Genomic DNA, 18,616 nt, shown 5'->3' with positions numbered 1-18,616 from the left:
TAAAAAAAAATACTATGTCTATGATGAAGAACAAATAATGAAAATAGAATGCACAAGTTCAAAAAATATGCATATTAAGATATATTTATAAAATTGGCCTTATTATGAACTTATTATTCTGATTTTCAATTTACCAAGTGTGCATGCTATATTTTGTAAATATTATTATAAATATAATCACTTAAAATACTACAATATCACAATACTATCATACATGTCTAAATATAATTGTTTACATTCATTAAATTTTTGTTGTGAGGAAAAACTTTTCTTTCCTTGTTTTTTGTTTAACTGCAATAGTTGCTTGTTAATTATAATATATATTTTGTAGAATTCTTTATAATGAATAACATGTATTAACTTTTTTTTAATAGTGCAAAAGTGAAGAAAAGAGCCGTGGATATTTTAGTTAAGGATCTTAGTCATTTACAATGTGTTGAACATATCTTAAATGTTCAGCTTCATCTAGTCAATTTTTCTTTGTCGTGTCTTAGCAATGAAAGTCTTCTTCAAAGTACTAGTGATCAAACTAATTCAAGGGATAATGATGATCAAAGAGGTGTTTCAAAAAACTCGGCAAATGAACAAGTAATTATGTTTGCTTTTTACATTGAAGTTAATAGATAATGTATTGATTTATCAGTTTTGTCATATAGAGATATTTATCAAAGAATTGTCTATTAAATACATTTTTCATCATCAACAACAAAAACAAACAGTATTAACAAAAGCAATAAAAAAAAAAGAAAATCAAAGCATGATAAATAAAATTTAGAATGCCATCAAGAGAATGTAAAACATTAATCTATGGTAAATAAAGATGACTTCTTTTATTTACCATAAAAATGACTTTACGTTTTGTTGAATGAAATTCATCAAACCTTTAGGCTTCTTATGTTTTTTTTGTTTTCTTGTTGTTGTTGTTTTTTCATGTAACAGAACTGAATTAAAGTATTAAGCAATTAAATTTTGCATTTTATTAATCAATTAGAATTCAAAATTTAAAAAACCCCTTTGTATTAAAAAAATAGTAAAGCACATCATTAAAAAAAGAAAGCAATTGAATCAAAGAATTAAATATTCTAAAATTCTGAATTCATGCTTAAATTTTTAAAACCCTATAATAATTTTTAATGCTTTATAATAATAATAAAAAAACAAGCTTTATATATCATATTAAATTATTTATATATCATAAAATGAAGTTAAGAATGCAGCACTGTTAATTTTAAGTGATATTTTGATAAATCGGTTTAGCTTCGTAGCATGCATATCTTTATAATTATTTATTAGCTACAAAATCTCTATATTTGGATAGATAGTTTGAAAATTCATCTGAATAAAACCTGTTGGCATATATAAATATATATTCAAATGGGTATTTAAATCTGAATGAAATCTGATAAATGATAAGAAATTGAAATTAATAGTCTACAATTGCTAAAAGATTTTTAATTCTGGACTTTTATGCAGTAATTTGTTACCATTTATGTAAAGAATTGTTTAATCTTATGCAGAGAGAAGATCTTAATGTAACATTGAGTAGAAAATCAAAGATAATCATGGAAAAGCTGAAACAACCTTTTTTCACACTGAAACAAAAACATGTAAGTCATTTTTATCTGTTAATTATTACTAATTCTAATGTTAATATTCTATAAGAACTTTAAGCTGTTGCATGCATGTAGATATTTATTAATTTTGTTTGTAAAAGTGTATAATTATTACTTTAATTTAGAATTTGTAGGAAATATTAAATCAAGTTAATATAATTTTATTTCTGTTGATGTTTTTTTTGTCTATTTTCTTAAATACATACCTTTGGGAAATTATTTCTCAATTGGAAATTAGCATCACAGTTTCAGTCACAGTTTTGTTTTGTGATTTATAAAATAAAAATTATTATATTTAATTAAACAATGTAAATTTATATTATGTTTATGTATAATATTTGATTCTAAAATAAATTATCTTTAATATACTTCACAATACCATGAAAGAGTTTAACCTTTTCATTACTATTCTGGCTCAAATGGCCATTCACACTGGTGGAACAATTTCTATTTTAAACAAGGAATGCAGGATGTAAAAGGGGATATTATTCTATAGTGAAGAAAGTGATCTATATAAATTATTTAGGACCAAAAAAAAAAAAAATCGAATTTATGTCAGTAATAGATTGAAAAATTGTATGATTTTTTTTCCCAGGTTTCACCTTCACCACCTTCCCCTCCAAATAGGGATTTCTTGGACAATGTCATAGAAAATGAACGTGCCTCCTTTAGAAGAGCAAATGTATGTATTATTAAGTATCTCCTGTTTTATTTAATTTTCTTCGAAATGTTTTTTTTTAGGTATGTGTGTGTGTGTGTTTTCAAAAATTGAGCAGTAAGTTAAAGTTATTTTTGGATTTTAAAAAATAAAATTTTCTAATTCTGTGTATTATTTATAGGGTTTTTTTTAAAAGTATGTGTTCTCTTTTTCTCCCTTCCCATCAAAGGGCATTCTTATTTATCAGTAAATAACCATATTCTGTACTTAATTTTCTGCTTCACCAAATCTCTATGAAACTTGAAAAACTATTTATATATAAACCCTTCCAAAAATGAAAATAGAGAATTTGACTGTGGAATTGGGAATTCCTTATCTTTTTCATTTTGGCTACTTTTTTTTTTTTTTTTTTGCTTGTCTATTTTGAAAAGAGAACATTTTATTTTCATAATTATTGACAAAAGATATTTGGTAGTTTTGTATCATTACTTTGAATTCCTTTCTGATGAACAAACACATCTGCATGTTTGTGTTAGTCCCCTCAAGGTCAGGTACAATATAAACACAGGCGTATTGTGTTTTTGGAACGAAATATTTTGTATCATATGATATTATTAGTTCATAATTCTTTTAAAAGATTTGTCCTATGCATTAGAGTTTCTCTTTAAGAAGTTAGACGGGGGCTTCACAAGTGTCTATGAATTGTTGGATTATCATAAATATAAATAGGAACACTTGCTATCAAGCGTAAAGAGAAGCATGTGTTGATTTTGAATGATTATTCAACATTTCTCCTCTCATTGGGGATGAAATACTATGGAAAGTATACTTGCAAAGATCTGCATCAATAATTTGTAGTTAATTTAGGTACTTTTAGTGTTTGCACAAATCACTAGATTTATTTTTAATATTAAATAACAAGTATTTTAATTAGATATTTATTTAAAAAAGTAAGATATTTATACAAAATGGTTTCATTTTTATATAAAGAGTACTTTTTATGTATTGTTATGTACATTTTAATGAGGTTTAAAGTACATTTGGATTGGTGAGAAAATGTACTGGGCTGTATGGTTCAGCCTGTGGGAACAGTGTTTATTGCATGTTCCAAAGGGGTTAAGTCATGGACAGAGCAAAATTTTCTTTTTAAAGTTGGTTGCATTCACCAGTCTTATATTATTGCTTTAAGTCATAGGCAGAGTTGATAGTTTCTTTTTTAAATATTGTTGTACTCATAATATCATTTTAGTTGGATAAAATATCTCAAGTATTAAATTTTGAATGTTTTTAATTTTTTAATAAATTTTTTTCAGGAAATCAAAGATACAAGTTACCAAAGTGAAGAATGGTTTCATGGTGTTCTCCCCCGTGAAGAAGTTGTAAGGCTTCTGGTTAATGATGGTGACTTCCTTGTTCGAGAGACCGTACGCAATGATACGAAACAGTTGGTCTTATCAGTCTGTTCACAAGGTTACAAACACTTTATAGTGCATATGACCTCTGATGTAAGTTGCTTATTGATTTTTAAAAATGTTTGAAACCGTAATTTTTGAATGTTGTGGTTTAATTATAAATATCTGATTTTTTAAAAAAACAATATAAAATTAAGTAGTTTAATATTTTTTGATCTTTCTTGTTTTTATTTGAATTTTTTCAGTTATAGAAATTTTTTAATCATTGTTTTCAATTTCAAAATTTTATAGAGAGATCAAATGTGTATTTTAAGAAGGAATGTATTTCTCCTTTGTTTTAAAACTATAATACACATACATGTTCATTTTTCAGGGGGGGGGATGTGTATTTATGATTTTGAACTTAAATATTACTTTGAGAATTTGTTTTTCATATAACCAAGTGATCTGCTTTTTGATTTTTTAAAATTAGTTATATTTAGTTAGTTCATTAGTGCCCATGTTCTGTTTATTAAACAATTAAATTTTAAAAAATAATAATAAAAAAAAAACTCAAGAAAAATATTCAACTTGCTAAATTGAACTCATTCTATTATTTCTTCTTTATTTTATTCATGAAGTGTTTTCTCAAATTTCTAAACAAATTTTAATTGTATATACTATCCAGTTACTAAATGTTGAAATTTAAATGTCACAATTTTGAATTTTTTTTTTTTCCCTTGAGTTACTTTTGAGGGTAATACAAAGAATTTGAAAGTAAATTTTACATTTTATTATGTTTTAAAAATTTTTGAATCTATATTTAAATTTATTTATTTTTTATAAATTGCCTTTGTACTGAGCATCTATAAAAAATAAAGAGAGTCCAGAGGTCCAGTCTTTCAAGCCAAGTCCTTGATATCACACATAGGTGATGTAGCTATTCAATCAGGCTTTAATGTGTCAGGCTTCAATCAGGCTCTAATGTAATCACTAATGTGTGTGCATTGGCTTGAATGGACTTACAAGATTTCACTTTGTGTTAATAACAAATTTTTTTATTGTATGTAATAAAAAATATTATTTTGTATAATAATGTTTTTATTTTATTCAATTACTAATATGTCTGTGTACAATAACTTATTTAAAGCTTTCAAATATTGATTGTAATATGATGTTAATTAATTAACACTTGTTAATTCTGGAAAGTAAAGCATTACTAACAGGTGCTGTGATGTGACTGAGAGAGAGAGAAAGATATCTCCCAGTTACTTCAGCTTTTTATAGTGCTTTCTTATTTCCAAATACTAACATAGAAGTGTGCAGCTAGCACCATTATAATAATAATTTTTAAAAAGTAATGAGAAATGAGTAATAAAAGAAAAAAATATGTAGCAAGTTTTTATGATGTATCAGAAGTAAAACTGTCTTACTTAATGAGCCAGTATTCCATGCACTCTCTGGTAAACAGAAAAATGTTATGAAATTTTCCAGATTCTGTTCTGAGCTTTTAATGAAAGGAAGTCATCAGCCTTAATAACAATAGCAAGAACTGAGATTTAATTTTAGTTATAAAATCATTTAAACTGTTTTTATTATTAAAATTTGTGTACTAATTGAAATTGAAATACTGAACCTCTAAACACACATACTCTATATTTTTTGCATATTAAGAATTTTGGTAAATGTTTTTAGATATTATGATGTTGAAAATTCCTTAAAAAGAATTATGACTCTGAAAAATGTCATTTAAAAATATATATATATATTTATGTTTTGGTTTGTTCATCTGAATTTAAGTTATTTTTGCAGAGAAAATACAGATTCGAAGGTCCTAGCTTTAACACTATTCAAGAACTAATAATGCATCAGTATCAGTCGGGTCAACCTGTTACTTTGAAATCTGGAGCTATTTTAAGAAGACCAATACCTCGTGAAAAATGGGAACTGAACAACGAAGATGTTGATTTAATTGAAAAGATAGGTTCTGTAAGCCATATTTTTAATTATTATTCGTTATATATAACTTTTAAATGTTTATATATAATATGAAGTTTCACATCATTTGAGTGCAAAAAATATCTTGGTCATTTTAATTTAATTATTTTGTCCTCTTATCATGTTCAAAATCTTCAAAGTTAAAAGTTTCTGTGATCTAAAATTTAAAAAATCTTATTATAATTTTAAAAAAGTTCTCAGGTTAATTGCAAAAATTATTTAGTATTTTTGTATACATTATTAAATGTATGTTAGGGTTTGAAAATTAGTTACTGTTGTAAATAAGATATACAAGTCGTAATGATTTCAGTCAATGACTCTATTGAATTTATATGTGTTTTGTGCAATTGTATTTTTGTTGTTTTTAAGATAATTGTCCCCTCTCTTACTGGTTATATGAGGTACAATTTTCTTTCTCTAGTAACTTTCATTAGCATTTAAGTATTTAGAATTCATAATTGATTCGGATAATACATAATTTTCTATCATATGAAAATATACTTTTCCGATTTTATTTGCATACTTACTTATATTTTGTTTATTGATTTTTTTTCTTACTTATTAAAGTTTTGTCTTGGTAAAAATCATGTTTTAAGATAAGCAATTGAAATTAATGTAACTGTTTTTTTTTTTTTTTTCCTTTTGATAATAGGGTAATTTCGGTGATGTTTACAGAGCTCAATTAGCCAATTATCCAGAAGAAGTAGCTGTAAAAACCTGCCATGTTAATTTACCAGATATACAGAAGCGAAAATTTTTACAAGAAGGACGGATTTTGATGGATTACAATCATCCTAATATAGTCAAGTTCATTGGAATTTGTGTTCAGAAATTGCCTTATATGATAGTCATGGAGCTTGTACCTGGTATTTAATAAGTTCTTTTTATATTCATTATTTATATTGCATTTTAATGTTATGAAAATAGCTTTTTCAAAATGTTTGAGGAGTTATTTTTAAGTTTTTATAAATTTTGAATATTTTATTTGCAAACAATTTGTTCCAAGACATTATTTATTACCTGAATTATTTGTTAATTGATCATTAATTTTAACTTAGATTTTCATGTATAATGGATTCATTCATTTTGGCCCTCATGTACCTCCTAAAAATTACAGACTTTCTAATTTTTGCAATACAAGTATAACAATAATAAATAGCTCTTGTTCCTGCTACTCTATAAGACTTTAACTTAATTTTTTAAAAACTTATTATAACTTTTTTTTAAAGTTAGCTTTATCAGATATTTTCAATTCGTAATTGCTTATATATTAAGAGAATACCTATGAAATTTTGAATGAATGGTATCCTCATATGTTCTTCTTAACTGTTGTGAAGTCCCAGTATAGGCCCTGGCCTTCCATAAAATTTTATTCCATTCTATCCTATTCTTGGCTAAGGCTTTCTATTTTATCGCTATAATAGATTTCAAGTCTTTTTCAGGTACTCAGTCTTCCTATTTTGGTCTTCCTCTTTTTTCGGGTAATGAATGATTTAGCCAAAAAGAGTGTCTGTGTATGACCACCATATATTATTTTTTTTAATCATTTACAGTTTTTATACTCTGCTCAGTTCTTAAAACTATTTTTTTAAGCCTGATAATAATTTTTTAAAAATAGAAATTCAAAAAATAAAAACATTTACAAAACTTTAGACAGAAGGAATTGCCTATATAACACATAGGAAGAGTGTATGTGCCGTTTTAAGATTCTCATTCCAGAAATATCTCATAAATGTATAAAGACTCATACTTCTCAATTTCAGTTGCATTTATTGTTTCGATTTTCTTTTTTATTTATTTATATGGTGAATTTGCTGCTTCTATTGGCAACCATTTGCTACATTACTTCATTTATTTTTCTCTCTTTTGCTGCAATCAATATCCTTTTGTGATTGAAAGCAAATTTATTTTTCAATTGTGTGTGTGTATATATATATAAAATATGTAGTGATATCTCTAAATCTAAATTTAATCCTAATTAATTTCCTAATTTTTATTTCATTTTTACCCATATTAACTTAATCCTAAAATATTCTCTTATTTCCTGATCCATTTCCACCTTTTTTATTTAATTAATGCTGCTCGAATTCTGTAGTAAATGCTGAAATCAGCGGTTCTCATGTTCCGAGTAAAGGGATGAAAATCTGTCAAGCTAAACAAATTCATTTAAGATAATTATAGTTCACTTGCCTAAATCGACATATGTAAAGAAATCCCTATCACAATCTCATAGCATAAAACCACCGGAAAATACATTTGGACTCTTTTGCTCTTGTAACCCTTGTGAATAAACGTCAGTTTGTACATAAATTACGCCTCCTGGGATCGGATAAAGCAGAGTTTTAAAATTTTCAAAAGTGTCTTTTCTCTCTTTGGCCACAAAACTGTTTCAAAAATATATGCACATACACACAAATACACAATTGAATATAAACTTTATTATCTTTTTAGTTTTGCTTATTTTTGTAATTTTTAGATGCATTTTTTAAAGTTTCAAATGTATTCCAAATTTAGTTTTAAAACTGGACTGCTTACTTATGATGTAAGTTTAATAATGTAATATCATTTATATATCAGACCTGTAAGTCATTTCATCTAATTTTTTAAGGGGGTTCTCTTTTGAACTATTTGCAAAAATACGGTGAAACCTTGACACAGGATCAGCTCCTATCCTTTTGCATCGATGCAGCTGCTGGTATGGAGTATTTAGAAGGCAAAAATTGCATTCACAGGTAGAAACTATTCTATATTTGAAAGTTTTGCATTTTTTCTATAATAGTTGTATAATTTATTTTGTTATACTATGTTTTGTTTTACTTTGCATTATTATTATTATATTGTTTAAATGCATTATGCTTGTTTGAATTATAAGTAGTTGTATGTAGTATCTGTGTTGCTTTATTTAATATCTCAAATAATAACTTTTTCTGTTCTTTTGATTGTGTGTGTGTATCAAATTACAAATGTAGGGGCATATAAATAATAAAAACAGTGTATTCCATGTATAATGATCAACTTGCAGAAAAAATACTAGCATTATGATGCTAATGAAAGCATTGAATTTGTGAAATTATTAACTTAACATAATTTAAAATTATTAAATTAACATTTTAAAATATATGAAATTATTAATTAGCTACAAAGGAAAAAAAATTAAAGGGGTTTGAACCTGTATTTTAAAGTATCATAGTATTAAAATGATTAAAGTATGATTTATCTTATTATATTTTTATAATTTTTAATATATAATTTTTATATATTAATTTTATAATTTTTATAATTTATTTTTAATTATATGATAATTTTTTTATTTATAATTTTATATATATATATATATATATATATTTTAAACATTTTTTCTGAATTAGATAATGAGGACACAAAAAGATTTTTAGTATTGTTTCATTGCCTCTAAATATAAGCATAGTAACTGAAAAATAAAAATTACTTTTGTAAAATGCATTTAAAAATCTTTTTAAATCAGAGAAAAAAAGATTGTATGAAAATAATGTTGATGTTGAAATTTTTGTTTTATAGAATTTTAATATAACACAAAAGGGATTTTTGAACAGTAATTTTCCTGAAGTTATTGAGTTATTATACTAAAATTCCAATTAATATTGAATTAATAATTTGAAGATCTCTTTCTTACTGCACATTTACTATGCCTAAATTGAACTTTGAACTAAATTTGGTACCTTTAAGTGTAGTGAATTTTGCATGGGTTTTAATCCTGCTTTGCAGTTTACTATTCATTTGTTGGATTCTGAAACCCCTAGAGCTTTTGCATATGTGTCAGGAGGAGTTTATTTTGTCAAGAAAAGGGGTGAGAAAGATGAAAGGAGGAAATGTTTACTCTTAGCAATAGAGTGAACTCAGATTATTCACGGAATTAGGAGACATTATAGCTATTCATCTCTCTGTATCCCACCTCGGTGCAAAGCATTGAAAAGTGCTAATCTCAGGATACTGAAACAAACAGTATATGTAGTATGTTAACATATAAACATTCTCATATTAGAAAAAATAACTAGAGATAATAAAAAGTTCAATTTTAGAACAGTTTATTTGCTCTTATTTTATTATTAATTTTTTTAAAGTTAATAAAAAAAACTTTGATAAAGATCAATTTATAAAAATGGACTTTAAAAATTATTCTTTTTGAATAACTGCATTGTCTTTCTTGATACTGAATGTGTTATCACATTTGTCCTCAGTTTATTATCTGTTATTATCGCTTTAGAAACAAAAATGCACTTATTTAACATAATTTCTTGTGATTTTTTTAAAAGTGAGTTTTTGTTTATGCTGTTAATTTTGTATTCCTTAAGAGATTTGGCTGCAAGGAATTGTCTTGTTGGTGAAAATAATGTTGTGAAGCTATCTGATTTTGGAATGTCTCGTGAGACTATGGAATATGTTGCAACAGATGGAATGAAACAGATACCAATTAAATGGACTGCTCCAGAAGCTCTGAATTATGGTATTATAATTAATTTGATCCAGTTTAATATAAATATTTTAATCTCTTTTAAATAATTTATGTTCATTTATTTGGTGGGGAAAAAATAAAGCAATGTAATAATTATCGGCCATATATTTCTTTGATGCTATCTGTTATATATTAAAGCAATTACAAATTTCCTTCCAGCAATTTCAAGAATAGCTAGAAATAGATATTTAATTGCAATTTTTTAAAAGAAACGTAGTCTTGCATATATAAAATTATTTTTTTCTTCTTTTTATTATTAGTTTTGTTATTCAGTTCAAAATTTATATAAAATGCAAATTTTAATAGGCTTTTATATAAAAAAAATGTGTGAAAAAGGTTTCATGCATATTTTATTATTAAATTCGTGAAATGCAGTAATGCACTTCTACAAATTTTCTACATTTTTTCCCTGGTTTGTTTATTTGTTCAATTTCTAATCTTTTTTTATGAAAATTGTATTAAGGTCCTCTTTATTTTAATATTTATTATTGCTTTCTTTAATAATTGCAAAATTGTGTATTGAAAATTAGTAAATTTGTGTTTTATAATTGTGAGAATTACCATAAAAAATAATTACTTGATTTTTAGTAGCTTTTGATGTTAGAGAATGCTCTTAAAAATTATTTTTAGGATTAACTCTTTGTCATTATAGATGTATTATCATGAATGTAAATAAATATATTTGATATTTAGGAGTATATTAATAATCATATTTTTTTAAATATATGCTCCTTCCCCCTAGTGCTTTGTACACCATGTGGGGGACTTTTCAGTCCTCCCACAGTCTTTATTCCTTCTTTATAAGCTTAATTACTAATTATATGTATGAAATAAATTTGTTCCATCTAGCTTTTCAAGAAATTTTAAGAGTTAAAATAATTGTTTTGTATTTATTAACAATTTTATTTTGTACTGTTATTTGTGATATTATGATAATTCTGTATTTGAATTCATAAAATTAAGAATGAATTATGAATTCAAAACTAATATTAAAAATTTGTAAAAGCTATTTTTATTTTTTACTAAACAAATTTTTTTGACCAGGTTAAAATTAAGAGTGAAATATAACATACATGTCTGTTAATAAATTAAAATAAAATATAAAGCTAACAATGGTTCTTGATTATTCTGAAATTTGTCTGTCATATCTTATCCTAATCAGAAAAACTCAATGTTTTTGTGCTGCAATTTTGTATTTTAATCTTTTGGGGAGTAAAATAAGAATATGACTTATATTTGTTCAACAGCATTAAGAAAGTAACAATGTTTGGGAAAGTCTTGTATGTGTGCTTATCACCTACTTAAGGATTTTAAAGTAGAATGCATTTCATAATTTTTCTGCATATTTAACTCTAAAACTATCCCACGTTTACATTAAATTTCAAAATGGATATTTTAGTTTTAAAAAATATATTTTAAGCTTTTGAGTGTTATGTTGATTTATTTCAACCTCATAATTACTAAGGATCTTTAGTAATTATAGTTATGCAAATAAAATGTCTCTGACCCAACACTGAATTCAAGTGATAAGTTACCATACTTTTTAAAATGAATTATGACTTGTTCAATGCAAGAAATTAAAGTTACATATTCAACATTTCATTGGATACTTGTCTGCATCATGGCTTCTCAATCTTTTTAATTTTTTGTATGGTATCTAATATTCTATCAAAACATTTCCTAGTTAAGAATCAATGTATCGTTAATGGAATATTTATAATCAAAGAATAAAATATTTTGAATTTAAATTATTCATTTGTATTGGTAAAGATAATTTTTGCAATATGAGTATGTTTAATAGTGGTTAATGTTGGTGATAATACATAAGACCAGTTATTAAGATTTATTATTAATGAATATTGATGTGAAGATTGAGTTTATCTCATTATAATCATTTTTGATATTCTCGCATTGTATTTATTTAGTTTGCATTTATGTCTGGTTCAACTTGCAGCAGTATTTCATATTCTTAATTTCAGAAAGATATGAAGTTTTGAAAAATTTTGAAAGTTTTATCACTTTGTCTGAAATACAGGGTGTCCCCAAAAAAATGTATACACATTTTAGCAGCTGATAACTAAGTTATTTCTTCTTTCTTTACAAACTGAACCCATTGAACCGAGTCCCCCCCCCCCCCCGAGCAGACTTGAATTTGAAGAAAGGAAATTTATTTTAAAATGCTACTGGAAGTATAAAAATGCAGTAGAAGTGCAAAGACAATTTAAGAGGGAGTTTAACAAAGAACCACCTATATGAGTTACCTTCACTCGAATTAGAGATAAGTTTGAAGCTGATGGAACTGTTCAGGACGTCCATAAACCTGCAACAGTTGTTCAATTGAGAATGTACGAATTCCAATGTACAATGTTCAATGTACGAATATCCCAAGGGAATTGTTCCATCATGTGTGCTATTCCATCGCTTCGCGTTGTCAGCAGTGTCTGGAGCAGAACGGACATCAGTTTGAGAACATGCGATAACAAGACAATAGAATGATATTTGTAGAATCTTTTACATGTTTAAAATTAATCAAATTATAATAAACCCCTAATTTACAATTATTTAAAGTGTGTATACATTTTTTGGGACACCCTGTATATCTCTTTTTCAACAAAAAAAATTACATGAGTTATCTTTTTTGATGTTTTAGTCACTAGAAGTATTTAAAAATTGGTATTTTTTTAGAACTTATAATATCCTAGCATAAGATCAATATGATTACTGTTGTAGGTGTTTAACTAGGGATGACAAAAATGGGAAAAATGCATTTAAATAAATATTTAAACAAGATTATGCTAAAAGAGGTGCCATTTTACAATCATTTAGTTTTTGTGTCTAAAAATTGTACTTAAAAGAGTAAAGCAATGGATTACTAGTGGCATAATTGAGAGCCCTTAATTTTTGAAAATGTGTATTCATTTGGAAAAAAAAATATATTTAAAGCCATAATTAAAAATATGTTTACTTTTCAGGTACCTATACATCATTGTCCGACGTCTGGAGTTTTGGTATATTAATGTGGGAGATATATTCACTTGGTAGCATTCCGTATTTTGGTCTTTCAAACAACAAAGCTACAGAGGCAGTTGAAAGGGGTAAGATTAGATATTATTGTTTTATAGTCATGGAATATTCATATAAAAGTTTATTTGTAAGTCTAAGGTTATAAAAGGACTTTATTTTGTATCATAATTCATCAATTTTTTCAAAAAAGAATTATGATTGAAAAGTGCTATAATAATTATCATGTACAAACATGTTTTGAAAATGGGATTTTTTTATACTTTAAGAAATTCTTATTTAAATTTTAAGTGCATTTTGATTTTTAAAAATTAATTTAATTAAGATGAAAAGATACAAGTTTTTAATTTTAGGAACTTGCTGGAAGTATGCCTTGTATTTTTTTTAAGCATAGCAATAATGTAATAAACATTTATCAATAAAAAGCCCGATGAAGGGGTATCTCATATTGGTCCAAAGACTGATAAATTTCTGTTAATTGTTTTCTATGGCAATCATTAGATCACAATCCACATCATGGTTTGTTTGTTTTTTTAAATATGAGACATGTTTAAAAGAACATCTATTTATCAAAATTTTTGCTATCATATTACAATCTTAATTTTTGTATCAATCATTTTCCAGTCTTTCAATTTGTTGAAGAATTTTTAAAAATATTTGCATATTTAGTTGCTATATTAAATGTGAATTTGAATTTCTTTCATTGTTAAAAGTTTCCCCAGTTTTATTATTTTGCATTTTGTCATTGCTGCACTTGAATCAAAATAATCAGATTTTTTCTCCATTAACTAAAAATCTCTATACATGAAACAGTGCAATTACAGTTTTGAAATAGTTAAATTTTTTCTGCTTGTTAACTAAACCTGCCATTATGGTATTTTTCTAAAATAAGTTTTATTAGTCATCTGAGGCGACTATCTAGTCTGCTGGGAATATTGGTTGTATTTAATTTCATGTCCATGATTTCTCCAAATTGTTGGACATTAATGCCATGTTACTTTAATTGTCTTAGTTAAATTTTATTTATTGTTTACATGATTCTTTTTATTGGAGACAGTCCTATTACATCATAGTCCTTCTACAAACATAAAGGTCCAATGGTCCAACTCATTTATTTTTTAAATTTTGTGTTATTGTAACTTCATTTTTTTATTTGTCTTCTAAATTACACAGATATTAAAAAGAACCTTTCTTTGAACTATGGAAGAAAATCGAGCAATTAAATATTTGATGAAACAATGAAAGCAGTTAAAATTTCAGGGCAACAATGTAATTAATTTATTGTTGAAAATCAGGTAAAAAATTATTTTTAAAAAATTGCAAAATTTCATCAAATATTTGCAGGTATTAAAGTATCAGAATTAAATTTTTAAATTTTCAAATGCTGTAAAATTCTTTTTTGTTTTTATATTATATGTAATGTGTTTTTATGTTAAAACTTAATGTATATCTTAAAAATAGATATCATTAAAAAATATATTTTCTTAAATTTTAAAATGATGCAAAAATAACTTATCTTTTTTAGTAGTTCAGGAAGTTATTGCAACACCCCACCAAAATTTAGCTTAATTTTTAATTAATTAAATTTTAATTAAAATCATAAAAAAAAATTGCTCCAAAATGCATATTTCCATTTTCCAAGATATATATTTGCCAAATTTGATAGTTATATGTCAAACAATTGGATCTAAATGAACAGCAATACATACACAAAATTCATCCTTATTATTAGTAGAAATATACACATTATTTATAATAAAGCATCTTTCATTACTTTTTTTTTGTAGTTAATATTGCATTTGTTTTCTTTTAAGTTCAACTTCTGCAATTTTACATTGACTTATATATATAATTATTTTTCATCCATTCTAAACCAAAGATTAAAAATAAGAAAATGGTATAAGGGGAGGAATGAATGCATTGTGTGGTTTGAAAGTTGCAGGAATAAATGAAATAGCTTGTAAAATAAACTGTAATTTTTGCTTTTAATTTAAAATCAAAATGTTTTTTAAAAAGTAAAATTCATGAATCATATCTTATAAAATCAAAATAGCTTAATCAACTTTAAATATTACACTCTGCAAAAAGATCTAGCGAAATAAGGTTTTTTTTAACATCTTCAATTCAAAATATTTTCAAGAAAATCTGCAGTTCTTTTTAAAGCCATATTTAAGTAATATAATTTCTTTGGAGAATAGAAAAAGAATTTAAGATGCATGTTATATTTTATTTTTTTATTGTAAAATGAAAAAAAAAGTGATTAAATTAAGAAAATAAATAGTTTAAAATTAATATAATAAATAGATTAAAAACAAGATAATAAATATATTAAAAATTAGGAAAAAGGGATTAGAAATTAGAAAAATAAAAATCATCCTTGACCAAATGAATGTATTTGAATAATGCGTGTTTTTTTTATATGAGAAAAAAATATTTGTATTTGTAAAGTTTTAATGTGTGTAAAATAATGAAAAAGTGAAAACAAATCTAGAAAAGACAGTGTTGCAGTTCTGCAAAAAGAAAATAAAAATTTATAAATTATGTCAGTATTTATTATGAGTAATAGGCTTATGATTTTACTGAACAAGATATTATTAGATTCATTCCAAGAATGGATTGAATTTATATTAAAGCTACAGTCTATATCAGTACTTGATTTAACAGGGCATGCTGAGATAATATCAAAATCTCATTCCAATAATGGAATAAATTTACAGTGATACTATAGGCTTTGCCAGTATTTAAAGAATGTATGATAAGTTTATGATTTTACTGAATATGCCAAAATTATTAAAACATCAATTTATGACTGCCTAAGGAGTACATATATTTCTAATTTGTTATTTCAAAAAAACAGTTTAAATCAAGTACATTTTGCATGCTTGTCCGATGGGAATAAATTTTTAACCTTGAATGAGTCATATGCATACATTTTGTTGAAATGAAAATCTTGACAGTTCTTGCATTTGCTTTCATTGTTTAGTAAGAGTAAAGTTTTTAAAAATGCATTAAAATTTGAAGCATTTTATTCAAGTACTTGACTGAAATAAATATGCAAATTATTAATAATTTGATAGATGTGTTTATTTTTCTACATTTGGGTGACATGAAGAAAATGTTGAGTCTAGATGAATTTGTGATCTTTTTAAACTTTTTAACATTTTCTAGTGGAAAAAATTTAATAAGCCTTGGATTAAGGCCAATATGCTTTACATTTTTTGAGGTATATAAAAGTATGCATAATTTCCTATTTTAGAATTGATGTTTTGTTATATACTGTCTTTGGGGCATTTTATGCTATTTTAACACATATGTTTTTTTGACATAAGGTTTTTTTAATTGCAGGTTATCGTCTACATGCTCCTGATAATACACCACCTGCTGTGTATGATTTGATGATGAAATGTTGGGAATATGATCGAAACAATCGACCACATTTTTCGGAAGTTCATTCGACCTTACGTATTTTGGCTGCTGCAAGTCAAAAGGAAGACAACGTAGAAGTCTAAATAACTTCCAATTTTATTATGAATGTACAAGGGACAATTTCAAAGAAAGTTTATATTTTATAAATACAAATTAATTCGATCGCATCAAGGTAGAATCCATTTCAATGTATGCAGTAGGTGGTTTAGCTGTGATACTTATTATTTTGTCTTAAGTCACTGAAATAACAAATCAAAAAGTTTATAAAGTAATTTTATTTGATATATGTATAAGTACATGTAAAATTTAATTCTCTTTTTAAACATTATAAAATAATTTTTATTTTAGAATATTATTTCCTATTAAACTAATATTGTTATGTAATTTTTATTAGAATATTATTATTCCATGTTAAAATAATATTATATTTGCCATTTCTTTTTAAGTATCATGATATTTTGATAGATCCAGGTTATTCTTCTCAAATGTCAAATGAATAAAATTAATGAGTTGAAATATAAATTGAATGTAATTTATTGTATTTTTGGAAAAAGTTTGTATATCTATGTATACAATTTTTTTTTTTTAATGTTTCTATAAAAATAGCTACAACATCTAACTAAGGAAAATAATTTTCTCATTAAATTTTATTATGTACAATATTGACCTGTTAAAACCTTTATTTGAACAATAAATTAGAACAAATTTTTACATATATATGCTGCTATGATTATTGTTATTCACCTGGTTATGTGAATAGGAATTAAAGTGCTCTAGATTAAGAGGAAAGGCCAATTTTTTTATCTTTTAAGAACTTTTACCGAACATTTCAGGTTAATATAGGCGTATAACTTTCTTTCTCTTGTATCTTTTGACAAATGGGTTTATCTTAGGCCTTTTAACTAACCAATAGGGATTTTTCTACCTACTTTTCTTTTCTTTTTTTGTAATTAATTATGATTACTGTTGTATCTGCCTGATGTTTTTGAGGTATCTATCCTATTTCATTTAACAAAGAGGAAGTGTATCAGATGGAGGATTTCTCTATAATTTCTTGAATTTCACCTTGGTGTGTTGGAAAGTTGTTTGTATTACTTTTACATTAAGCTGTTTAGACACTGTTTATCTTATATCTTATTTATATAAAAATATTTTTCATTGCCATTGCAAAAAAAAAAAAAAAAAAAAGTTTTTAATTTTATAACTAATTTATTTTTATCATTATTTCATAATATTATCTGTTCTGTATGAAAATAATTTTAATACTATTTAAAATCTTGCATTATTCAAATTCTCAAAATCTGGTAGAAATCTGCAAATTTGGTGTAAAGACCATATACCAAATTTCAACCCTCTGTCTCAAAACGTTTTTGTGTTATCTTAGTCAGAGAGTTAGTCATATGTGGAGATTCGTCAAAATCTTGAGTTCATATTTTTGGTTGATTATTATACTTTTTCTATTTTATGTTTACAAGAAATTAGTATTTGAGAAGAATAACCTTCTAAAAATAAATCACTATAATGTCACTATAATAATAATTAAAAATTTGTTAATAGATTTGTTAAATTATTTTCAAGATAGAATTTTACTTTTTTATGAAAATTTTCAGTGGCTGAAGAGAAAAGTACAAAAGTTATGCATTTTTTTCTTCTTTATTTTATTAAGTTTTCTGATTCAACTATACACTATGCAAATGAGAGAAAGTAGGTCTAATGTTTATATTTTATGAGGTATATAAAAACTTCTAATTGCCTTTCAAGCCATTAACTTCTCATTCCTGCATTTGTTGATTCTTATCCGGGATGTTGTAGTTTTGCACAATGTTTAGATATTTTGGATTGTGTGATTTCAGAAGGGGAACTATAACATAGTTATAAGTCTCTCTTAATAAGTATCAAATGTCTTTTTATAATATATTTATATGTTGATGAAAGTAAATTTTTTGTAGTAAATTTATATGATCAACTCTTTTAACTCCATTTTATTTGCTATATATTTTATCCTTAATATATTAAC

General features: G+C 25.1%; 1 protein-coding gene across 1 annotated transcript in view; it reads left to right on the top strand.

The window, feature by feature from the left end:
• Positions 1-16,833, top strand: part of LOC129957217 (tyrosine-protein kinase Fer-like) — a 38,298-nt gene extending 21,465 nt beyond the window's left edge. The window contains exons 8-17 of the mRNA XM_056069441.1: positions 375-588; positions 1,518-1,607; positions 2,209-2,295; positions 3,585-3,776; positions 5,475-5,651; positions 6,313-6,526; positions 8,269-8,392; positions 9,992-10,143; positions 13,125-13,247; positions 16,519-16,833. Of these exons, the coding sequence (XP_055925416.1) occupies positions 375-588; positions 1,518-1,607; positions 2,209-2,295; positions 3,585-3,776; positions 5,475-5,651; positions 6,313-6,526; positions 8,269-8,392; positions 9,992-10,143; positions 13,125-13,247; positions 16,519-16,682 (1,537 nt within the window). The 3' untranslated portion in view covers positions 16,683-16,833. The remainder of the gene's footprint in view (positions 1-374; positions 589-1,517; positions 1,608-2,208; positions 2,296-3,584; positions 3,777-5,474; positions 5,652-6,312; positions 6,527-8,268; positions 8,393-9,991; positions 10,144-13,124; positions 13,248-16,518) is intronic.
• The last annotated feature ends 1,783 nt before the right edge of the window (positions 16,834-18,616 follow it).

The sequence above is a fragment of the Argiope bruennichi genome, chromosome 11 (genome assembly GCF_947563725.1).
Source record: "Argiope bruennichi chromosome 11, qqArgBrue1.1, whole genome shotgun sequence".
Lineage (NCBI taxonomy): Eukaryota > Metazoa > Arthropoda > Arachnida > Araneae > Araneidae > Argiope > Argiope bruennichi.
Note: the sequence above shows the minus strand (reverse complement) of the source record. Positions and strands in the feature narration are given on the sequence as shown.